Below are 25,433 nucleotides of genomic sequence, written 5' to 3'. Positions count from 1 at the left end.
AAGAGGGCTTGGATTTAAGATGGGAGGGGCAAGATAAGAGAGACCCAAGTGGCAACTTTTTCATTATAAAGGGAAGTCCATTTCTGGAAAAGGTGGCAGAGGAGTTGTAGAAGCCGGCAGTTTTAAAGTTCAGAAGACATTTGGACAGATATGTGGGTGGGAAGGGGACAAATGGGACTAGCTCAGAATGCCACTTCACTGCCAAATCACCATCTCCACATCTTTTTCAAGGCACTATTTAAAACCTACCCCAATGGGCTTCTTCAGTTCCCATGCAACACAGAAAGTTAAACACAGAAGTCTGCAGACACCTTAACTGAAGTAAAACACGATGCTGGAGAAACTCAGCAGGTCAAACGGTCTACTATATGTAGCAAAGATCAAGATACATAACCAACATTTCGGGCTTAGACCTTCATTAAATGTAGGCAGGGGTGGTGAAGGGCGGGAGGAGGTAATAGTTGAATCAGGGACGGAGGGCAAACCAACAAACTGGGGGAGAAGGGATGGCTGTGAATGGAGAGGGAAGGAGGTGTAGAGCTGAAGGAAAGAAGACAGAGCGATGGGAGAGAATGGTTGGCTGCAATGAGAGAGGTCGACGTTAACGCCATCGGAGAGGGCCCAGGCGGAATATTAGGTGTTGCTCCTCCAATTTATGAGTGGTCTTAGTTTGGCAGTCACTGACGCCATGCACAGACATGTCAGCGCACGAGTGAGGCACAGAATTTAAAGGGTTGGCGAAGCGATCTCCCAGACTGCGTCCATTCTCTCCAGAAGGAAAACCATTTGATGAGGTGCCCTCCTTCCTTTATCAACTGAGAAATAAAGAAAAGCTTTAAAGCTGAACCACCTTAAAATTCAAATTTTGCTGGGATTCCCATCTTTTTAAAAACAGCTTGAGAAATGTACCAATATATTGTTTAACATGTGTTGTTTCATGCTCTTGAAGAACCACCACCTGAATGCAGATTGCTCTTGTGACATGATCAGACCTCCTTAATCCAGTGGGCATGCAGAAGCACTTGCCACATCTGTGCTGATAAATTAAAACAATTCCTTCTCTCATCAGATCCTTCATTAGGGAAGACCCACACTGATGTGTTGAGTTTTCCAGCTACCCTCTTCCCTTCCAAAGACAAAGGCACCTCTCCCTGCCAAATTAATTCCCCACACTTGCTTCGTGGAACAAACATAAATGCGTAGCTGGGAACTTTGTGCTTGAAAGAAAAAAAAATTGCACACATCAGATTTTCACATAATTTATTTTTTGTGTTTGTATCCTTATAAAAACCAAAACCCAACAATTAAAACATTGAGACTGCTGTCTGATGAATTCAGTGCTTTTGAACATATAAACCCTCAAGAGGGGAGAGTAAAGAATGCTGCTGTCCTTTTGCTTTTGGGGGATTGGGGGGAAATGCCTCCCATGCAAGAGAATGAAGGGAACTGTTTTCTATTAAAAGGGCGGGGGTGGGGGGTGGGGTTTGTCTGGTGGATAGATTTGACCTTGCGTTAAGTTGCAGGATGGATGCAGGAGGGAGACAGCCACCTACCCAGGAAACTCTGAAGCGAAGGCTTCCTGGTCAACTTGCACTAGATCGGTCTCTCGGCCACGACACAAGGAGCCCACAGACTGTTTCTGCACACGCCCGCAACCCAGGTCATTTTCTAAGAAGAAGCCGCCATTTACTCGATTGATTTAGATGCTCTTCCACTTCTATCTGAGCAACTTCACCACACTAAAAATTAGAAATGCACAGAAAATGCCTTCAGGACCGTTTGAATAGTTTCTTGGCCTTGCCTGCATTGGTTATAAATCGAGACAAAAGCACTATCCTTGCAACAATTTAAAAAAACTTCCTTCAGCTGTCTTTATATAGTCCTCAGGTAAATACTGGGAGGCCCCAGAGATGGGAATGATGGGACAGGTTATAATGTCAAAGTTTGCAAAGATAAAGTGGTCTTTGATCTCAATGGAGGGGAAGCTTTCCTGTAGTGGACATGCAAACACATCTTACATGCTCTGTGGACAACTTTGTTCCATGTGAGCCCATTTCTCCCACTACCTTTTCACTGGGGCTTGCTATTCATTAGACATGGGGTGCCACGTGTGTTTATTGGAGGGAGCAACTTTCAATGATAACATTGAGAACATTTCTTCATCCACTTTCTCAGTGAAGGGGTGTGGAAGTCAGCAATGAGGAAGTCAGGGCCAGTGGAGGGGACAGGGCCAGTCAATGAGGCAGGCCAATGAAGGGTAAGTGTGGCCAGGGGATTACAGTAGGTCAGACCATTGTGGATATTTGCCTGAAACCTCTTGGCAAACAATTGATTGGGAACCCCCTGCAGAGAGGAAGATGACCTTTCATCAACTGTTCAAGCAGATTTTGATGAAAGGTCTTCCACCCGAAACGTTAACCTTGTTTCCCTTTCGACAGATGGTGCCTGATGTGATTTTCTCCATTTTCTATGTATATTTAAGACAAAATTAATATTTTTCGGTCAACCACATTACACCAGACTATACCTCAAAACAATTTAAGTGGCTTTTTCTATCTCACCCCCAAGCGGTAATGATTTAAAAGTCTCATGAAAAGTTTTGCTGATGTTGGGGCTCCCAACATTCTGATTTGGCTTCGATGGGAGGGGTGGCGTGTTTAAAACAAACCATATTGTCGTGCCACGCTGAATCTCCCAGTTTACTTCCACATATTAACTCAAACCTTCTTTAAACATTTTTATCAGAGGAAATGTTGACTGGCTGAATCCATGGGATTATAGTTCAACCAAGTCTGGATACCTCCTCCTCGAGACAATTGCCAAGAATCCACCTTTCACCCAAGGTGAAAGAAGAAGAACCCAGAAGACCAAAAGACATGAAGCAGAAATTGGCCATTCACCCCAGCAAGTGTGCCCCATCATTCAATCGTGAGCTGATCCATTTTTCCACTCAACCCCACTGCCCGGCCTGCTCTCCATGACATTTGATGTCCTGGCTAATCAAGAGCCTATCAATCTCTCCCTTAAATAACCCAATGACTTGACCTCCACAATTTGGCAACAAGTTCCACAGATTTACCATCATCTGGCAAAATAAATAAACCGTTTCATTCCTGTGAACGTGCCATCCTTGGGCACTGTGAAATCATCCCATGCCAACTGTCAGTGGGTAGCTATACCAGTAAAATTATTAATAATACTCAAGTTCATTCTGACCTTTCAGTTTTAAACTATCTGGTTAGTTGGTGGATGGGACACCTCCCAGGTCGAGCTGACACACCTGGTCTTCTCTGCCACAGTAATACTGTTTCCCTGTTAAATAACCAGCTGAAGTGTCCTGAGCATGTGGAATAGTTTCCCCGAAGGTACAGCTTTCTAACTTGCTCGGGATATCTTGGATGGGTTTTGCCCATGATTGACAAGCCCTTGTCCAGCGTGATATTTGCCATTAACGTTCTACCTCACCCTGGAGATGTGCCTGGTTCTTTGGCCTCTACTCACATCTCATGTACAATATTCCAAAAGGGACGTGATCAGTATCTCACAAATGATCCTGCACTGTCCCCTTTGCTGCGGAATCTGCGAGGGCATTTGTCGTGCCAGGTGCCTTTTGGGACATCTAGTATGGAATTTAAGCACTTAAATCTTTTCAGACATGTCTGCAACAAACAGCATTTCAAGAAGTGGCAGAAAGTGTAGAAGAATATCAGCAAGACAGGTACAATTCAATGAAAGTTTGCAAATACGCTAAAGTTTCATGTCTATTTTGGTGAGATGGGATGAGTTGGAGAGACGGTGTGGTGGACTCACTACAGTAAAGGTTATGCTGCTCCTCAGTACTTGGGGCCATCCAATTTTAGTCCACAGAGTGCAATCTACACAGGAAGGCAGAAAATTAATCCTTTGTTCTCCTGTGGGTCGAGTGGGACATGGATGCTGCACAAAATAAATATTCTTCAATCCAGACAAGCAATGAAACAATGAGTGAGAGTTCACAGCACAAAATAAATCTGGACCCTCTGAGTAGACAGAATACCGGATCCAGTATCATCAAATGGTCAATCGAAAAGCTGTCGTCTAAAAACATCATTACATTCTCCACGGGGGATGCGCCTCTCTCTGCCTTGTCTAATCTTGTCTGCTTAAACTTTGCCCTCTCCCCCACCCCTACACAAGTAGGATTCTAGGCTGGTGCAATATTAGTCCCTTCTGTTTATACCCGTAACTCACTCTGTCTCTCATTCTCTCTCACTCGCACGTGTACCCACGCACACAAACAGAAGCAGCAAGTTGTCACAAAACATAGAATGGATTGACAGAAGTCGGAATTTCTCGCAGGCTTAGTTCTACCAGTATCCATAGAAACAGCAGCCAGGATCTTCCGTGATGGTTCTCTTTATTAAAGGGTCCTGCCCCCATGGCAAAAGTCAATCTTCTGCCTTCTCATAGACTTCCATTATTTTACAAGTGACTTCAAGTCACAGCACAATGTCTGCTGTAAAAGGCATCGAATAAACATATCCCAGCCAGTGGGACCAAAGCCCCAAGAGTCAGCCTCTTTCTCTCTGTACAGTCACGATCCGAATCCGAATCAAAACCAAATTTACAAATTAGCAAGTGACCAAACCAAGTCTCTTCTCTTCCGAATGGAGCTAAGATCTGATGCAGTGCAAATGATTCGCAGAGTCTGGTGTGTACAAAATGGATGCTTCATGCCCGGTTCAACAGCGTGGCCCTGCCAAAAGAGAGAATCAAGAGGCACATTTGAATGGTTTCAGAACGAGACTGGTTGTGAGCCGCAGCATTGGGCAAGGTCTTCTGACTTGCCTCAGCCCACAGCAGTGGGTTCACCTTCACCTCCACACCCTCCCCCCACCTCCACCCCCAGTGACTCAAGCACTAACCTCTAGAGCAGCAATGAGTTAGTGCGGCTATCTGGTCAGGATTTTGGGCAGCACGGCAGTGACCCGGTTCGAATTCAGCGCTGTCTGTAAGGAGTTTATACACTTTCCCAGTGTTTGGGTGGGTTTCCTCTGGGTGCTCTAGGGTCCTCCCAACCCTTCAAAAATGTTTGGGGTTAGCAGGTTAACCCTTTGGCCTCTAGCTGTTTTTAACCTTTCATAAAATATACTCTGGATTGGGTCCGTGGGTAAACTACAATATGAAAACCAGTGAGAACCAGCTGGTGGTTGGATATAAGACCAGTCTCTGAAAACCGGGACACAGGGTATATGCGCTTGCTGGGAGTCCCTGAAAACTTGGACACAGAGTCTGAAGGGTTAATTTGTGTAGTTGGGTGATGCGGGCTCGTGGGCCGGAAGGGCCAGTTACCATGCTGTATATCTGAACAAATTTAAAATGAGATGTTACCTGTTGTTTTTTTTTAAATTTCCTTGTTTATTTGTTGCCATTGATTAGGTTCAAGCTAACCATTGCCCATATTTACCCCAATGAAAAATTGGGCCTCTATGTGCACAGATAGGACACCGTGGATGTTTGATTTTGAATCAAAGTCAGGAGTGGGTCTCAGTACCTGAGTGACTTCCAGCTGTCCTTCTCCATGTGGTTCTCAGGCCCCTCACTCTCAAATGAAGCCAAGTAAAGTGCTGGAAATGGGAAGCAGAGGAAACAAAGTTAGAACTGTGCCCCAAAACTAGAACAGGAGCTAGTCTTTAACCCGGGGCATGACGGGTGTTTGGAGTGGAGCTGAAGGCAGGTTCGATTGTTCGAATGGGAACCAGCTCAGCACTGGAATGGAAAGCCTTTGTGGCACTTTGTGCCTATCTGAAGAGACAGTACAGATTCAATGGGCTGAATGGCCCCCTTCCTTACTGTAACTATTCACATTTTTAAAAAATTTCCCTGTTTCATGCTTCTCACTGGTTTGGTTAACCCCTGCCCTGGGTCAACCCCAAGGAAAATTTGGGTCCCTTGCACACAGAATGGAAACTATAGGTAAAGGGTTAAAAGGAAATCAGGAGAGGGACTCAGTGCTGTAACCATAATGCGATTTTAAAATCTGATCAAAACAACTGAAAGCTGAGATGATTTATAGTGATACAGTAAAACCTCTGTATCTGGAATTCAAGCAACCGGCAGTCTTAACCAATTGCCAATAATAATCGTGGAAAATAAATAGGTTAAAAAATACACAAGTTTAAAATAGCGCGCTTCGCCATTATTCACCAATCACTCAACATGCAATCTCATGTAACTGTAAAATTCACTTATCCAGCATATACCAATCCCCACAGGTGCTAGATTCCAGGGGCTTTACTGCATTTATTTGTTGTTAATACCAACATGTGATACTCTTGGTTTTCAAGGGCATTTATTTCAACCAAATTTGCAAAGGAGGGGGTATAATATTGGATTTTTATCTCCTCAAATATCACACTGCATTCTATCAAGTGAAATGAATCATCTGCTAGCCATGGCCATCTTGGTTTGCACGAAGAACTTCCGAGGATACCAAGATCCTGAGATATTAGGTAGGTTCTCCTCATGAAACATCCAGTCTCGTTTCCCACAAAGGTTCCTTCAGGCAGAGGAGAGAGTCATGTTGAGGTAACAGGGAGGCTGCAGAAGGACTCAGACAGATTGGGAGAATGAGCAGAGAAGTGGCAAATGATATCCAGAGTTGGAAAGAGTTCCGTCATGAACTTTGGGAGAGGAAATCAATGGACAAGCTATTTTCTAAATGGAGAGAAACATTGAAAATTCCCATATGCAAAGGGACTTGGGAGCCCTTGTGTACGATACCCAGCTAAATCTGCAGGTTGAGTCGGTGGTGAAGAAGGCAAATGTAATGCTGGCTTTCGTTTCTAGAGAAATGGAATATAAGAGCGGAGATTTAATGTTGAGGCTCTATAAGGCACTGGAGTATTGAGAGCAGTTTTGGGCTCCTCATTTAAGACAGGATGTGCTGATGTTGGAGAGGGTTCAGAGAAGGTTCACAAGATTGATTGTGGGAATGTGGTTTGACACCTCTTGGCCTGTACATGTTGTAATTTAGGAGAATGGGGGGGGAAGAATCTCGATGAAACATTTTGAATGTTGAAAGGCATGGATGGAGAGCCTAGGACAAGAGGGCACAACTTCAGGACTGAAGGGCATCCACTTAGAACTGAGACGAGCAGGAATTTCTTAGGACGGAGATTGGTAAATGCGTCGAATTTGTTGCCACAGGCAGTTCTGGAGGCCAGGTCATTGGGTGTATTTAAGGCAGAGACTGATAGGTTCTTAATTAGCCAGGGCATCAAAGGTTATGGGGAGAAGGCCAGGCAGTGGGGTTAAGAGGTAAAATGGTCCAGCTCACGATTAAATGGTGGGGCTGATAGCCAATTTTTGGCTCCGATGTCTTAAGTGAGTGACTTTCCGTGTCTCAATCCTGCATCTATGTTCTGTGACCTCCAAGAAAAATAGCCTAAGAGGGACTCAATCATACTTGGTCCTCTGAGAAATCTGACACATCTGGAGAGGAGGTTAACTCTCTTCTGCATTGACTTATTTATCAATAAAACAATATGATGCCTTTCCTCTGCTTCTTAACAAAAGGATTAGTTACAGAGTCAGATAGAACAAATCCTTTGGCCCATCACATCAATGCTTACCCTTTTTGCTCATCTGCATTAATCCAAGTTGTCTATTAATACTCATCCAAATGCCTTCTATCTCAAAGGCACTGAGATTTAATTTAATTCAGAGACACAGCCCAATAACAGGCCCTTCTGGCTGTGAGGCCGCACCACCCAGATACACCTACAATGATAACCCCGTACATCTTTGGATCATGGGAGCATCCAGAGGAAACCCAGAGCGAACTCTTTACGGACCACAACTGATTTCAACCCGGGTTACTGGCATTGTAATTACATTCTGCTATCTGCTACACTAACCTTTCTGCCCCTTTTTCTATCTCCCCAAGAACACAGGGCAATCTCTATTGGATTTGTTATAAAGTTCTCTGTCCCTGGAAGAAGCAAAAGCAACTTTACCACGTGATGTACTGTGCGAGGATAATTTTAATCCATGTGATTTCTCAGGCCTGTCGGTCGTCAAGTACAACCTTGTCAGCATGAAGTTCTTACCTTCTTCTGTGTAGACAGGAGCCGTCAGCAGATAGTTTTTGATCTTCCTGTCCTTCTCGAAGGGACATTCTACCTGTTTCCACATCATGAACTCACTGATCTGTTTGGCAATTTCCCAGAATTTCTGCAGAGAGAAGTGTCCGCAATTTACCCCCTGAATGTTTAAGAAAAAAACCCATTAATTGTCTGAAGAAGTGACATTGATTTGCTCTTACCTTAAAGTTAATTTGCCCGTTAGGTAGCCTGTTGGCATGAATCTTGTTCAGAAAGTAGATGTCTTTGATGAAGAGATTAAAAACTGGAATGACAACCTAAGGGGGGCAAAAAAAAAGCCATTTAATAAGTTATTCCCTAGAGTCATTGAATCAGAAATAGTTTTTTTTAATTAAAGGAAGTGAATTGTGATATTTTGTTCTGCCTGATCTCTGTTTAACACAGTTACTTTTGTGTCTCAATTATTACAGCGAGATTGTCAGACTAAAAAATTGGTGCGAAGTTCATTCTGTTACAATAATTAAAGCAAATACGACTTCTATTTTTATTAATTTATTTTTTAAACTTTGACATTCGACATGGTAACAGGCCATTCCAGCCCATGAGTCCGTGCTGCCCAATTCACACCACATTAACGACATCCCTGGGATATTTTGAATGGTGGCAGGAAAATGGAGCTCCCGGGTGTGGGGAGGGAACCTATTCGGATAGAGGGAGAACATTCAAGCTCATTACAGACAGCGTGGGATTTAAACCGCAGTCCTGATTGCTGGCGCTGTAACAGTGTCGCTTTACACTGCCCTCTCTGCAAAGATCCCACAAGCAGATGTGGATCAATTTATTTGTGTAATAGGGTGAGAAGGATGACTTGATTGAGTTCTTCTCTCATTTGTTAATTTGTGGGACCCTAACTGTCCTTATGAATTTTCATATATGATTCTTTCCACAACTCCTTGACAAACAAGGGATTTTGCTGACTTTAAAGAAAAATGTGGAGTGAAACGCCAAGGTCTGCCGATGCTGTGATTGCCATAAAAACACAGAAATGCTGGAGGAACTCAGCCGGTCTTGGAGTGTCCACAGGAGGTAAAGATAATATAAATGACAATCTAGGCCCTTCCTCAAGGTGTGAGCAAAAAGTAGGTAGGAGCCTGAATCAAAAGGCGAGGGGGGGGGCGATGATGGAAGAAGGTGCCGGGGGGGGGGGGGGTGTGGGGGAGTACAGACCACAGACCAAAGGTGTTAACTGGATATGAATGGGCCACAGGAGAGAGGAGAGGTGAGAATTGACTGGGAGAGTTCCTCAGAGCTGACGTGGAGTATGTAGACTCAATTTTCACATTTAAAAAAATTGTGGAAATGTACATGGTTGGGAGGGGTATGGAGGGATATGGTCTGGGTTGCATCTCAGTGGGACTGGCCTAATTGAGTGGAAATTCAGCAAGTTCACCCAGGAACTAGTGAGAGTGAGTGATTGAGGGAAGTATGATATTGATGTACCAAGGAATGGATCTTGCTGATTGAGTAAAATGATGCAGGGAGGAGGGATAGTGACCAGCTGTTTCTGACACGGACATTCACTGTAATTCCAGAGAGACCAGTGGCATCCTCAGTGGGCCCCAGATACATTTCTTTTCCTCTACCATTCGGGTTAATTTTCCGTTACCTTCTCACGGTTACTGTGCGCCGTCTGGGATCGCTGCACGGCTCCCTGAAGAGCTGTTCTGTAGTGAGAGAAATTGCTCGAAGGATCCATGTGATTCTGCTCAACAAAGCACAGAACAAGAAAGAATTTGCCTTTAGTTAACAGCGCCTTTTGGGATGGAGTTTGCATGCATATGTGTTTGCGTGTGTGGGCCACACGTGTTCCCACACATACATCAGTGTGCGTCGACATATTTACGAGTGTCCAAGTGCACCTGTGTACAAGTAACTGAAAGGCACAGATAGAACAGTATCTTTACTATCACATTGCATTCAGGACCATAAAACACTACAGCATAGAAACAGGCCCTTTGGCCCTCCTAGTTGGTGCTGAACTATGATTCCAACTCATCCCACTGACCTGCGCCCAGTCCATACCCCTCCCATCCATGTACCTGTCCAAATTTTTCTTAAAGGTCATAAAATTGAGCTTGTATTCATCACTTCACTTGGCAGCTCGTTCCACACTCTCTCTCCTTTAATGTACCCTTCAAATTTATCCCTTTTCATCCTTAACCCATGTCTTCTAGTTTTTAGCTCTCCTAACCTCAGTGGAAAAAGCCCAATTGCATTTACTCCATCTTTTCCCTTCATAATTTTGTTTATGTCTATCAAGTGTCGTTTCCCCCCCCCCCCCCCCACTTATTCTTCCACGCTACTGGCAACATCCTTGTCAATCTCCTCTGCACTCTTTCAATCTTATAGGTGACCAAAACTGCACTCAAGATTCCAAATTTGGCCTTATCAATATCTGACTTCACCACAACGTCCCAACCCCTACGGTAGGTGCTCTGTCGCATTCTCCCCAGCAGACAGGTTGGTCCAATGACTGGCTGAGAACCCCTTCATCAGTGATCTTGGTGCTCACCAGTCTTTGTAATTATCCTGCATTATTGTGGACCAGGGCATTTTGTGTTTTGTGTTTTAAATGTGATCTTATCACATACAAGAACAAAATTTTTATTCAGGAGACATTCTACTCCTTTTTTCACCGGCCCCTACCTCACTCCAGCTGTACTTTTGATGATAGACAGTTTGTTTTCTGACCAGAATTGTTTCTCCTAATGCTTTGTTTGAACTTTTCACCCTAATCCATGTCCTCTAGAGTGACATCCAGAGCGTGACGATTCGAGGCAGAACCGTCCCTGTTTAGAAACAGACCTCGCCAGTGGAATGGGCCAAGGATTTAAGAACAGTGCCACCCATGAGTGCAGCATTTGAACTCCCTTGGGGGCAGGAGACGCAAACCGAAGCATTTTTCCATGCATTGCCACATGATGGCGCTCCTGTCACAGGGCAATGAAGCAGGAAGCCCACCAATTCTGAGCTCACAGGACCACACCTTCATTGGCATGAATGGTAGTGAGGGAGGAGAGGTTGCATTCCACCCCCCCTCCCCCTTCTTGGTTTGGAGAAAGCCCAACAACTCCTAGGATGCCTCACTGTGCTTCAGACAAGGACCTTCCAGTCAGATGACACAGGGCTCCCAACACAACCCAACAAGTAACACAAGCTCAGACTGGGAGACCTCCTCTTTAAAACTAAATCAAACAACTGAAGCAGTGTAGTAAAATCCGTTATCAGGAATTCAAGCAACCAGTAGCTTCAAACAACCGCCAAAAACATCTCAGAAAATAAACAGGTAAAACATACACTAGTTTAAAATTGATCCCCCTTAGCAGTCAGTTCGCCGATCACACAACGCGTCATCTCAAGCAACCAGAAAATTAACATCCAGCATCTACCAGTCCCCATAGGTGCTGGATACCGGTTTCTTTTTACTGTATTAGGGTATTACCCTGTTAAACAGACAAGACATCCACACCACACATTTAACACCCCCCCTCCCCCCCCCCCACCCCCCGTACTTACTTCCAAAACTTCAAATTTTGCCTTTTTGACCTTCGACCATGTTTTCTTCAGTCTGGCCACAGGACTGAGGTTCATTCCAGCTATGAAGGGGAGATAGGGCATTGTCAGCAGAGGAAGTGGGTTCTGTTCAAATGCCTTAATCTCTCAGCACAGAGAGTGGAGAAAAGAGACCCTTCTCCTTTTACAATGACTTGCAATGACTTGTGCTAAAACGCCTCTGAGCAACTTGATGGGAGTGTTAGAGGACAAGGGTAAATGCCAAGCCACATTAACAGACGTGGGGACCAATGTCAGAGACAAACACAAAAGTCTGCAGACGCGGTGAGTGTAGTAAAAATACCCAGAAATGCTGGAGGAACACAGCCAGCCTCGCAGTATCAGTGGGGGATAAATTACCGAAGTTTCGGGCCTGAACCCTTCTTCAAGGAAGAAGCAAAGAACAGGAAGGCATCAGAATAAACACCGAAGATTGGCTGGGGGAGGAATCCAGACCAACAAAAGGTATCAATTGGATATGAAAAGAGGAGAGGTGAGAATGGTTTTGGCTCTGTGAAAGAAGGCAGAGGAAAAAGGATAGAGTGAAAGACAGCTGGGGGAAATAGAAACAGGGGAAAGAATAGGATGGGGGTAATAGAAACCAAAGAAGTCGACGTTAATGCCATCTGTTTGAGGGGGCCCAGACGGAAGGGGAGGTCTTGTTCCTCCAATTTGCGGGTGGTCTCAGACTGGCAGTGCATGAGACCATGGACAAACATGTCTGCAAGGGAATGGGACAGGGGATTGAAATGGGTGGGCTCTTGGAGATCCGTGCTATTTGCAGGGGACAGAGCCGAAGTGCACAACAAAGCGACCTCCCAGTCTCTCCGACGTAGAGGCGACCAACTGCTCTAGATGCAGCAGATGACCCCTGCAGATTCACAAGTGAAAGGAACCTGAAACCACTCTTTGGGGTCCCGAATGGTGGTGAGGGAGGAGATGTGGTTGCAAGTGGACCATCTCCTGTGGTCACAGGGGAGCATGGTTAGAGGTAGGTTGTAAGGAATATTTGAGCAGAGAAAAGGCCTTGGGGCCAACAGCTGAACGCCAACTAGTGGTGGGAGGTTTAAAAAGGGAGATCCTTTAAGATGAGAGATTTTGGAGAGAAAACTCACATATAATCGCCATCAGGGAGTTGAAGTTTCCGATGTTGAAACATTCTCTTGCCACATCGATGAAAAATTCAACCACGCGCGTTCTCTGTTTCTTTTTTCCAACCTGCAATGGGATGGAAATGGCTTGTGAGAGTTTGTAGGGCAGGGTAGATGAGGTGCTTGAAAAGGAGACTATTGGATGATTATAGTTTCACTCCCTCATCTACACCCACCCACCATCATGTAGTACAAACCCCACACAGCACCTTGCATTCAGTGGAGACTGACCGGTGTTGGTTATGTAGAACAGGTAGCCCTCAGAGTGAGTGACCGCGGCTCGCTTGTTAGATCTATCCCTTCCCATCGCCAACCCCCAGACAGTGACCCCAAACAACTGCAACAGCAGTACTGCTGACGCTCCCCAGTGCAGCAGCTGAAGTGACTAACTGGTCGTCAGGAAGAAGAATCATTGCTGCGAACTCACTCTGCATATCTCGGTCGCTACCAGCGAACTGAGCCGATTAAACCAGTTGTCACATGCTTCCAAGTTGTACGTCTTTTTGATGTCACTGCGACAGCTCTTGAAAAGAAACAGAATAAAAGATTGAGCTTCAAGGTGTTTGCCCTGCAGTGATGAATGATTTTCCCGACCCTGGAGGGTGTTAATGTCCGCAGGCAGCTCTGTGGTTTCAGGTTCCTCGCCTGCTCCATCCAGCTGTTTGCTGATGTATTAGAGGCTCCAGCATGATCACATTCCTGACTGGAAAGCCACAACAAAGACTCAGCATCAATCTATCAAACAAAACCGCCCATAGCAGGCAGACCAGATCCACTGGAGCTTAGAAACGCTTCAATCTGCTGGACCACCAGCTGTGAGACATCAATATTAAAGCATGCTAGATATCAGTCTGAAATCTGTGGCACACTATTCTAATAGCATACCAACGAGAGTACAGAGGACACTTTGCTTTACTTCCGATGTATTTTGACAGCTAATGAGTAAATGTCTGTTAATACCCTCTCTCCTCTTCCAAAACACCATTGACAACAAACAACCTCACTGAATGATCACACCCTGGACATGTTCCCTTCTCTCTCCTCCCAGTGGGGAGAAGGCTCGAGAATGAAATTGCTCGCCAATAAGCTTAAAGAAGGGCAGTTTCTTCCCTGCAGTTGTCAGTCTCCTGAATAAACCCCTTCTGCTTGGTGCCAATTCATCTTTGTCTTTCATTGTAACTCTACACTCTGTAACTGAACTCTTGTTCTGCTTTGTACACTGCCTGCAGGTTGGAGTTAACCTGCTGGTCTGCTCGCAGAAAAACCTTGCAATATACCAGATATAGGGTGACAAATAAACTTATTGGTGTAAGGCAATGGTTTTCAAACTTCCCCCTAAACTCACATTCCACCTTAAGAAATTCCTATTCCATAAATGCTCTGTGATGAGTAAGGGAAGGTTGAGAATCACTGCTCCAGACCCAATCGTTACTGAAATATTTTGCTTGAGAAAAATTGTCATTGGTTCATTTCTTTTGGTGAAATGAAACTGTGCACATAACAAGTCAATTAGGTTATACTTAAATCACAGAGTATTTATGGCATAGGGATTGCTTAAGGTGAAAAGTGAGTTTCGAGGCACTTTGAAAACCACTGGTGTAAGGGGACAAAGCGATCTATAAATGAAGGGCATCCGCTAAGAACAGAGATGCGGAGAAATTTCTTCAGCCAGTGGATGGTGAATCTGTGGATTCTGTTGCCTCAGCCAGTTGTGGAGGCCAGGTCATTGGGTGCATTTAAGGCAGAGACTGATAGGTTCTTAATTAGCCAGGGCATCAAAGGTTATGGGGAGAAGGCTGGCAGTGGGACTGAGTGGGAAAATGGATTAGCTCAGGATTAAATGGTGGGGCAGGCTCGATGGGCTGAATGGCCTATTTCTGCTCCTATGTCTTATAACGTGGCTCAGTTGTGAGAGTCGGGTTTACCAGGGAGGGGTGTACATAACAAAAGGTGGGGTGATATTATACCTGCTCAGTATGGCTCACGTCAATTGAAAAAAAACTGTTCATGCGGGAAATAAACTACAGGCGAGGCTCTATCTATAGGAGCAGAGAGTTAACATTCCAGGCCAAAGACCCTTCATCAGTATTCTAAACTCAGAATGCTACCTCTGTTTCTCTTCTCACAGATGCTATTGAGTTTTTCCAGGATTTTCAGATGTTTTATTTTACCGCATGTGTACCCTTTCCTTGATCAATATTTTCCATTCCACCAATCAGAAAAAAAACCCTGTGTTTTAGCCAAATTGGGCAAGGCACTGAAGTCATTTTAAGCCCTCAAGGTCAGCTGGGGTTCAGATTAGGTTCAGGTGCTCCCCTACTTATTATGGTCTGACTTATGATTTTTTTTAAGTTATGTTGGTTCGAATCTGTACTTTCAATTTTGAATTTTGATCCGTTCCCGCGTTTGTGATATGCGGTACACTACTCTCTCTCATGATGCAGGGCGATAGCAGTATCATACACTCCCGTGCTGCTGACTCAATCATGCTCGCAGTTTCTGCAGCGAACAAGTGCACTGTAAACAACCCATCATGTCTACTATATGTCCATGTGTGTCTCCTACTTCTGGCGACAACATCCAGCATTTAATTTTAGTGCATTGCTTCAAACATTCTTCATGCCCAGTGTGCTTTTTTTTTTCAGTGTGGAATAAAGGTATTCAAAATTTAAATGTTAAAAAAAAATGTTAGATGTGGTATTCTTTACCGACACGATTTTTTGGACTTATAATGGGTTGGCCAAAACGTAACCCCATCGTACATTGAGGAACACCTGCAGGGGCTGGGTTTTCACTATCAATCTGAGCTGATTGTCGCTTACTAACAAGAGAATATCACCAAGGTCCATGAGCCAGGCTCTAAATGAGGTTTGTAAAACTGAAGTGAATGTTTATTATTGTCAGGTGGACTCAGATAGAGTGGGGGATGGGGGGGGGGGGGGAACTGGGTTTGCATTAAATTTCAATGTCGACACGCAGCACAGTAACAGGCCCTTCCGGCCCAGGAGCCCGTGCTACCGAATTACGCACAATTAACCTACAACCCTTGCCTGTGTCTGAAGGGTGGGAGGGAAACCTGAGGACCTGAAGGAAATCCATGCAGACACACAGGAGAAGGTACAAACTCCTTGCACACAGCACGAGATTCGACCCCCGGTCACTGGTGCTGTAACAAGGTTTTACTAACCACGCACCTCATTCCATCCAGGCAGGTCAGCCCATACTTAAATGGAGCAGAGGGAAGCCAAATAGAGTGTTAACAAAGAAAATTGCAGTTAAAATAGTTTAAGGGCTGAAACGACGTAGATTTGTGAGGTCATCTTTTATGGATGAGAAGCACCCTTCTCTCCCTTACCTTATGATTGTCCATTGAATCCATCTGGTTAAATATGTGCACCAGCTCCTCTGGGGTGATGTGCATTAATCGATCCTATACACAGCAAGATGTGATAAATTAGCTCACAGTTTCATTAATAGAGGCAAACCGACTTCCTCTGTTGCTACATCAAAGCTCTCTCATCTCAGTTCGGAGCCAGAATCAAGGATAAAGATCCTCTCAGACATTTACTAAAGATTAGAATAAAGGCCCCGCAGAATGAAAAAAAACAACTTTATCCCACTCACACCTCTTCCACATAATTAACAGGGGCAATACAATCCTGCTGTCCCTAACCTTCAGTGTAGTGCGAACATGATCAGAACAAAATTCAAAGGGAGGTTTGAAATTAAAACTCTCTGCACATTGTTCATGCAGCAGCCGGGTTAGTTTGTGGAATTCACTCTGAATGCTCATAAGTTCTTTTGAAAGATGACCAAGTTGTTAATATGAGATACCAGGTGCAAGGAATGGCTTTATATAGGGGGTGGGGGGCAAGAGTGTCAATGTTGAGCCAACCAGAACATAATACATGGAGCAAACAGTTTGCTGCTGTGGCTGCACTCCATGACCCTTGGAACTCAGGCTCTTGCAGAGTTCCTCACTTCCTCCCCCTCGCCAATCTGCTCAAGTGAAGCGTTGTGCTCGGTTGGCGTAGCAGTTAGTGCAACATCTTTTTAGCTGTAGAGCTCGTCGAAAGAACCAAAGACTTCTTGATCCAAACCAAGGCTTTTATTAGCAAAAGACAGGAGCTCTTCACAGGTCCTGAATGATGCGACCTGGCTAGGGACACAACCCTTTAAGGCCCAGACAGTAGGTGTGGCTTAGCTCTCAGCCAATCGCTGTAAGCACGGTCTAGATACAGTAACTATATACACTATGTACATTGGTGATAGATCTGTACTATCACATTAGCGTCAACAATCATGACCAGGGCTCAAATCCCACGCTATCTGTCAGGAGTTTGTAAGTTCTGCCCGTGTCTGCACGGACTTTCCTCCAGGGGGCTCCAGTTTCCTTCCACCGTTCAAAACATACCAGGGGTGGGGGCTGAAGGTTAATTGGGCAGCATGGACTCGTGGTCCGAAATGGACTGTTACCACGCTGTATTGTCATGTACGTCTGTATCTAAACCGCAACGAGATAATGGAGTGAAATATGAAAGTCTGCAAATGCCGTGATTGTAATTATTCTGGATTCCTTCCCCTCCCATTTTTTGGTTTAGTTGAGTTTACCCATAGAGCACGGTAACAGGCCCTTCCAGCTCACGAGCCCATGCCGCCCAAATACACCCCATTGACCTATAACCCTGGTATATTTTTTGAAGGATGGGAGGAAACCGGAGCACCTGGAGGAAACTCCCATTGACATGGGGAGAACGTACAAACTCCTTAGAAACAGCACCAGATTAGAACACTGTTCACTGGTGCTGTAACAATGTTGCGCTAATAGCTATGCTAACCCATGCTGCCCATTCCTCTCCCTTTCCCTCCCCAGTCTTTAACTCAGCCTGCCTGCCTTTTGCTTCCAACTTGCAGAAGGGCTCAGACCTGAAATGTTGGTAATTCAGTAAAATCCAAAGAATCCGGAATTCCAGCAACCAGTAGCCTCAAACAACCGACAAAAAAAAAAAATTGCGGTAAATTGATAGGTTAAAAATACGCAAGTTAAAATTGGTGCTGCCTTGTCAGTTTGCCAATCCACACAACATTCAACCTCAAGCAACTGGCAAATTCACTTATCCAGCAACTATCAACCCCAAAGGGGCCAGATACAAGGGTGTTTTTTTTTTTTTACAGTGCATCTTTAACTCTCATGGATGCCATGAGACTGATATGGAGATAATAAGGAGTGGGTGGGTGATGGTTTGGGTTCAGAATATCAACATTGTTACACAGACACACGCCACATGTCAACTGGACAACAGCAATCAAAGAACTGTTTCCAGTTTTTAGTCTTTGAATTCTGTGGTCCAGTTCTTTTGACTTCAGAAATGTTCACCTACCATCTCAATATGGGTCAGCTGCTGTGCTAAGACACAGGGATCATTGCACACACTCAAAATGTCCTTCAGGCTGGACTGAGACTTGGGTTTCAAGATGGTCTGCTTGTCTGCGACTGATGGCTTGATTATTTCCCGCGCCTCCTGGTACTGGCTGTGGGTCGAGAGGTTGCGGATCAGGCTTTGCGTCATCTGGCCAATGCTTTTCTTCACACTTGCGTTTTCCTAATAGGAGAGAAAAACAGAGACCGTGTCACAAGGAGGAAGTGTGACAGGAGGAGAGTGGGTCTCAAGAAAGAGGCTTCTACCATCAAGGACCCTCACCATGCCCTCTTCTCAACTGCTGTCATCAGGAAGGAGGTACAAGAACCTGAAGACGACCACCCAATGATACAAAAACAGCTTCATTCCCTCTGCTATTGATTTCTGAATGGACATTGAACAAAAGAGACTTCCTTACTTTTTTCTGTTCTTTTCCACTAATTGATTTTTTTGGGTAATAGTGTAATTACGGAATGTAATTTAGAGCAACTTTTGCACAATAGTGCTGCTACCAACAACGAATTTCATATCAATAAATTCTGATTGACATATTATGTTGCAATAATGTTGAAAACCTCCTGCTGTTAGCTTTATGTTGATGTTTTTACTCTCTTCCCTATCTTGAATGAGTGGCCTCTTACAGTGCAAGGCTTGACTGCTTTGCAGAAAGTTCCTGGCGTTGAGGGATTAACTGCATGAGTTGGGTGCTCAGGGAGGACGAAAAGGAAGTTTGGGCGTTGCAGACAGGAAGCAAATCGCAAGGCCAGTCTGCCTTACTTCATCTCAGCCTCTTGTCATTTCCTTTCAAACATCACTTCATCAGGCAGGTTCAAGCAGGCCACTTCCTCTCGACTGCAGCTAGCCCACTGTGAGATAGAAAGAGCGGGCTTCTCTGTGCAAGGTGTGGGAAGGGGAGTGGGGAGATAAATATCTCACAATCACAGGACAGAATGTGTGGCCTTCACTTTTCACAAACATCCCACCAACATCTGAAGTTTCTCTGTGTTTCTCATGTGTCACCAGGACAAATATTTTCCAAGCAGCTTTCAGCTCCCGTCCGTGAATTAACCCATTCAGCTGGCGTCACCTGAACAGTAGCACATTGGAAACTATTCAGTGCGACACACTTGGGGTGTGTGATGTGGCCCTGAAGAATTGCTTTCATTTTTGTTGCCATGGAGATCTCTATTTTTTCCTTCACCACTGTTGCACAGATACGCCTGAGACTGGTGGGGAAGGAGATGGAATGTTAAAGATGCAAATAGGGAAGAGAGAACGGTGGAATAAGCCCTTCCCCCATCCCTAAAAAAGGATAATGCAGTTTCCCCTCACATTGCTCCCCAAGCTCATTAATCTGATTCATCAACACCAAGTGAGTCTAGAGATGCGAGACCTCAGGAGTGTCGTGGCTGCGTTTTAGCACCCACACTCCATTTGTTTTGCATGATGGCGGAGCTCAGTTCTGGGCATGTCTGATCTTCTCGTGCCATGAAAGGTCAGAGAAGGTGATACTGCTAGGCTTTTTATTGTTCTCAAGGATCCAGTGACCTAATCACAAGATGCAGCATCATTCTAGGCTTACAAAATCTCGGATATTGCAATACAGGATATCGACACTAACTTCACATCAGAATGCTGGGGGTGGTGGTGGACAGAATGATGGAGGCTGGTACAGTTGGGACATTTAAAAGAGTCTTAACAGGTACATAGATGCAAGAAAAATAGAGGGCTATGCATGTGAGGTCAAGAATGTTTAGATTGTTGAGTAGGTTTATACTGGTCGGCAAAACATTGTGGGCCCTGAAAAACCTGAACTGTGTTGTAATGTTCTATTTTCTAAATGCCTTCCCTATTCTCACTCCCTTAATCGTAACACTGGCCTCAAACACTTATCTAACTTGTTTTTAAATGTTTTGACAACAACATTTCATTTTGTACATAGTGTAAAAGCTCAAGGTGATTCACAAGAACATTACAAAATAAAAATTGATCGAGTTATACAGAAGACCTAAAGTTCAAAGAGATGCATCTTGAGGCAAGAGAGGTGGTGAGGTCCGGGGTAGAAGAACTGAGGAACAACTTGACTATTTCACAAGGAAGGGGGGGTGCCCATAACTTTGGGCCAAGTCCCAAGGGGACCATTGCCAAAAAAAGGTTGAGAATGGTAGCTCTAGTCTATTCTGTCATTCAACAAGATCTGAGGTCATCCACCATAATTCGAGCCCCACCTCCAGTTCCCCTGATTTTCCTCACATCCAAGCACTCACCAATCTCTGCCGAACACTGCACCCCCAGAGACTTTCACCTTGTGGTTAAAGAAACAACAAATGACTAGCAAAAAGTCGACTCGTTTCTCCCCTCACCTCATCGCACTGTGCTATCTGGTGAGTAATCTCCTTGAGTTCCTTCATCGACTTCTCATCTTGAAAATCATGTGGGAATGTTTCAGTCCACTCAGTCAAAAGTTGGATGATTTTTGGGACAAATTCCTTGACCCTAGCCTGTCGGGACAAGAAATCAGAAGATTAATTTCAATGTCAACATTACTACAACCATTAATTTGTATTCAACTCATATCTATGGAATAGTAAACATCTCATGACCTGAACAAAGCCTAAATGGATAACAAACCAAATATTGGGAAAACTAAAAAACTCAGAGCAAAACATGGTCTTTCTGAGAAGGGAGCGAGAGTGAAGTAGTTAAGTTTAGCACAGGCCCCAACTGGCTAAAAAGCTGGGTGAAATCCGAACTTAAGAAAAGCAACAATGCACAGGAGATTGGAGTCAGTGAGATGGAGGGACTGGGGATGGCAGAGGTTGTGAAGGAAGAGACATGGATTTCAAACAAACAATGGTCACAGTTCCAAAGCTATGTTTCTTTTAACTATGCTATTTTTAATTATCGCCTTTTAACCCTGTGAATTTAAATTCATGCTTGATTCCCAACAAGAAAACATGTGAAGGGTTCGACCTGCACACGTTACAACAGTTGTGCCCACCAGTGAATGCAACGAAAACTTGGCAGCTGCTGCATTAATTTGACTCTCTTGATTTCCAAGCCTTAAAAATATCCCAAAGCAAATCTAAATGCTAAAGAATCCAAGGTGTTGTAGACAACAAGAAAGTGGCATCACAGGCTTGCATAGGAAGCTGGACCAGCTGGAAAAAATGGGCTGAAAAATGGCAGATGGAATTTAATGCATATTGGAAGGACAATCGTGCACAGTAAATAGAAGAGCAGAGGAGTGCGGTGGAACGGAGAGACATGGGAATGCAGAAATATAATTGCTTGAAAGTTGAGTAACAGGTGAATAGTGTTGTAGAGAGAGCTTTTGGCACATTGGCCTTCATAAATCAAAGTATTGAGTTGAGGAGTTGGAATGTTATGGAAAAGCTGTAGAACACATTGGTAAAGCCATTTTAGAGTATTGTGTGCAGTTTTGGTCACCGAACTACAGGAAGGATATCAATCAGATTGAAAAAGTGCAGAGAAGATTTACTAGGATATTGCATGAACTTTAGGAATTGCGTTACAGGGAAATATTAAACAAGTTAGGAGTTTATTTCCTGGAGTGCAGAAGAATGAGGGGAGATTTTACAGAGGTATACAAATTATGAGGAGACATGGCTTAAGTGTGAAAGGGGAAAAGTTTAGGAGGAACATTAGGGGGAACTTTCTCCACACAAAGTAGTGGGACCATGTAGTGAGCTGCCAACTTAAGTGGTGAATGTGGGCTCAATTTTAATATTTAAGAAAAGTTTGGACAGGTACATGGTATGGTAGGTACATGGAAGGGTATGGAAGGCTATGCATTGGGTGCAGGTCAGTGGAACTAAGCAAAATAATAGTTCGGCACAGACTAGAAGGGCCAGAGGGCTTGTTATCCATGCTGTCATGTTCCATGGTTCAATGGCTCAAAGGCATCTTGTGATCCTGAAAGGTTGACAGTCTTTCTATGAGAGAGACACAGTGGGGGCACGCACACAGACATGCAATCGTGCCCCAACTCAGCAATCTGCTTCAGACATGGTGCTTGACCTGTCATGTGGTTCTTCAGTCCGATTATTAACAGAACGTCGTGCAGTGTAATAGTGGAGACGCACTCTGATGCAGGTACTGGCCGCTGGGACCAGAATCTTTTATCGTGGCAAAGATCATTGCGGGTCAGAAGGGATTGTTGTAACATATGAAGCTGCCTGATGTTGGCTCCTTGCCTTGATTAGCTTTCACAGAGCACTGCCTTGTTCTCAACTGTTTGACGTCACTGCAAGCAGCTCTGGCCCCACGCCAGGAGAGAAATACTGGCAAGCATCCATCTTCAACCTGCGTCCACACGCCACACAAAAGGGCAAATCAAGAGCACGGAAAGAGGGCATGATTTCATGGGTCAGGGAGGAATGCATTTCATCTTTTTGTCTAACATGCCAAATCGGCCCTGGGAATCAACAAAAGTCAATAAAATAAATGACATTCCCTGTGAGAGGGTTAGACAACAGGGTAAATATTTAATTTGGCAGGTCAACTCTCATTCGACAAAATGCTGCCTGTATGTCAGTACTGTTGTGGTGGTGAGCAATGTTGTACTCAATGGTTCGGAGGCAGAGCCTTTGGCAGTCTACACCAACTCTGGGCCAGTACTTCAGGAACATCAAGACACTGGAGAGTCTCGGTGGGGATCAGGCAGCCTTTATAGAGAGAAACGATCAGTCAATGTTTCAGCTCAGGACCCTTTGTTGACCTTTTGTCCATCTCTCCTCTCTGATGCGACCTGAGCTGATGAGTTTCTTTAGCCTCAGTAAGACTGAAAGAGTGCAGAGAAGATTTATGAGGACGTTACCGGGTCTTCAGGAGTTGAGTTACAGGGAGAGATTAAACAGGTTAGGATTTTATTCCTTGGAGCGTAGAAGAATGAGGGGAGATTTGATGGAGGTTGACAAAATTATGAGGGGAATAGGCAGAGTAAATGTGAGTAGGCTCTTTCCACTAAGATTAGGAGAGGTAAATATGAGAGGACATGGCTTTAGGTGATAGGGGAAAGATTAGAGGGAAATTCTTCACTCAGAGAGTGGTGGGAGTGTGGAATGAACTGCTATCTGATGTGGTACATGTGGGATCACTCTCGAGTTTTAAGAATAAATTGGATAGATACATGGATGGGAGAGGTCTGGAGGGTTATGGAATGGGTGCAGGTCGATGGGATGAGAGGAATGATATTTCAGCATGGACTAGAAGGGCCGAATGACCTGTCTTTATGCTGTAGTGTCCTATGGTTCTTTGGCCTCTTGCTGTTCGTTCAGAGTTCCAGCATATCCATCCTTGTGTTTCTCTGGTGGATACTTCCCTGTCAGAGTGATTGTGTGCCAGCGATGCCGTCTTTCAGATCAGATGTGAAAACTGAGACCCACCATACATAGTCTGATGACAGGTGGACACAAAAGACCCCACTGCAGTATTTAGAAGGGAATGAAAACTCCCTATAGGTGTTGTGACCAAACTTTAGGCATCCATCAGCAGTAGGAGAAAAGCCTATTAATCTGGTGATGATCATCTTATAATTTGAAGGCGTATGCAAATTGGCTGTCGTGTCTTTTACATAATCACTCTGACTCAACTCTGCTCTCTGTCGAGTTTTATCAACAAAAAAAGTGTGGCACAGAAACAGGCCCTTTGGCCTGTCTGTTGTGTGGCACAGAAACAGGCCCTTTGGCCTGTCTGTTGTGTGGCACAGAAACAGGCCCTTTGGCCTGTCTGTTGTGTGGCACAGAAACAGGCCCTTTGGCCTGTCTGTTGTGTGGCACAGAAACAGGCCCTTTGGCCTGTCTGTTGTGTGGCACAGAAACAGGCCCTTTGGCCTGTATGTTGTGTGGCACAGAAACAGGCTCTTTGGCCTGTATGCTGTGTGGCACAGAAGCAGGCCCTTTGGCCTGTATGCTGTGTGGCACAGAAACAGGCCCTTTGGCCTGTATGTTGTGTGGCACAGAAACAGGCCCTTTGGCCTGTATGTTGTTTGGCACAGAAACAGGCCCTTTGGCCTGTATGTTGTGTGGCACAGAAACAGGCCCTTTGGCCTGTATGTTTGTGCTGACCATGGTTCTCATCTGACCAGGTCTGTATCTGGGTCCCTGGCTAGTCATATGCCTGTCTAAATACCTCTTCAGTGTTATGATTGCTTCCCCATCAGCAGGTTGCACTTGCTCTACCCCCCGGTGTTAAAAACAGTGTGACATGCCAATGTAAACATTCAAAATCTGGACAGGTGATTCCATCGAATAAACAGAAAAGGGATTTTGCCAACGTCCGTGATCCAAACATTGTCAGTAACTTGAGCTGATGGAGTGTTAGCCTGTTATTCTTTGCAGTGAAAAAAATGAACTTCACTATATCACTATGTTCTTGCTTTTTTTCTTTCCCCTCCGAAGAGAACAGTGATTAAGGTGGAAAGCACTGGCTGAAGGCCAAGGTTTAGAGCAGAGGGGTAAAGGCAAAGAATAGTGGGAAGGAAACAGGCAGTCGAGGAAGGAAACGCAATGAGAGTAACAGCAAAGACAAACATTGTAAGTAAATGTAGTTGCGGTGTGAGCTCAAAGTTGCATCTGACATTTTGCCACTGTTCACAGGTGAACCTTCAAACTAACTTCATCTGAAGCTTTGACAGTCCTCCTGCAAGTGTCTCTCTCTTTCCCTCCTCCCTCCCTTCCTCTCCTTTCTTAATACCTACCACCAATCACCTCTCTACATCTCTCTCCTTAATACTACCACCGATCCCCTCTCAACATCTCCCTCCCCTCTCCCCTTAATACTACCACCAATCACCTCTCTACATCTCTCTCCCCTTAATACTACCACCGATTCCCTCGCAAAATCATCCTCCCCTCTCCCCTTAATACTACCACCAATCACCTCTCTACATCTCTCTCCCCTTAATACTACCACCGATTCCCTCGCAAAATCATCCTCCCCTCTCCCCTTAATACTACCACCAATCACCTCGCTACATCTCTCTCCCCTCAATACTACCACCAATCCCCTCTCTACATCTCCCTCCCCTCTCCCCTTAATACTACCACCGATCCCCTCTCTACATCTCCCTCCCCTCTCCCCTTAATACTACCACCAATCACCTCTCTACATCTCTCTCCCCTTAATACTACCACTGATCGCCA

General features: G+C 44.7%; 1 protein-coding gene across 4 annotated transcripts in view; it reads right to left on the bottom strand.

The window, feature by feature from the left end:
- Nucleotides 1–1,243: 1,243 nt before the first annotated feature.
- LOC138736267 (ras-GEF domain-containing family member 1A-like) overlaps nucleotides 1,244–25,433 on the bottom strand; it is a 181,049-nt gene continuing 156,859 nt past the window's right edge. For all 4 annotated transcript variants that reach the window (XM_069885494.1, XM_069885493.1, XM_069885495.1 and 1 more), the window contains 11 exons: nucleotides 20,631–20,768; nucleotides 18,229–18,450; nucleotides 16,203–16,277; nucleotides 13,275–13,370; nucleotides 12,812–12,914; nucleotides 11,661–11,740; nucleotides 9,751–9,846; nucleotides 8,306–8,401; nucleotides 8,091–8,214; nucleotides 5,534–5,606; nucleotides 1,244–4,735 (listed from right to left, as the gene is read on the bottom strand). In XM_069885494.1, coding sequence (XP_069741595.1) covers nucleotides 4,711–4,735; nucleotides 5,534–5,606; nucleotides 8,091–8,214; nucleotides 8,306–8,401; nucleotides 9,751–9,846; nucleotides 11,661–11,740; nucleotides 12,812–12,914; nucleotides 13,275–13,370; nucleotides 16,203–16,277; nucleotides 18,229–18,450; nucleotides 20,631–20,768 — 1,128 coding nt within the window. In that variant the 3' untranslated portion in view covers nucleotides 1,244–4,710. The remainder of the gene's footprint in view (nucleotides 4,736–5,533; nucleotides 5,607–8,090; nucleotides 8,215–8,305; nucleotides 8,402–9,750; nucleotides 9,847–11,660; nucleotides 11,741–12,811; nucleotides 12,915–13,274; nucleotides 13,371–16,202; nucleotides 16,278–18,228; nucleotides 18,451–20,630; nucleotides 20,769–25,433) is intronic.

This window comes from Narcine bancroftii, chromosome 6 (assembly GCF_036971445.1).
Source record: "Narcine bancroftii isolate sNarBan1 chromosome 6, sNarBan1.hap1, whole genome shotgun sequence".
Classification (NCBI taxonomy): Eukaryota; Metazoa; Chordata; class Chondrichthyes; order Torpediniformes; family Narcinidae; genus Narcine; species Narcine bancroftii.
Note: the sequence above shows the minus strand (reverse complement) of the source record. Positions and strands in the feature narration are given on the sequence as shown.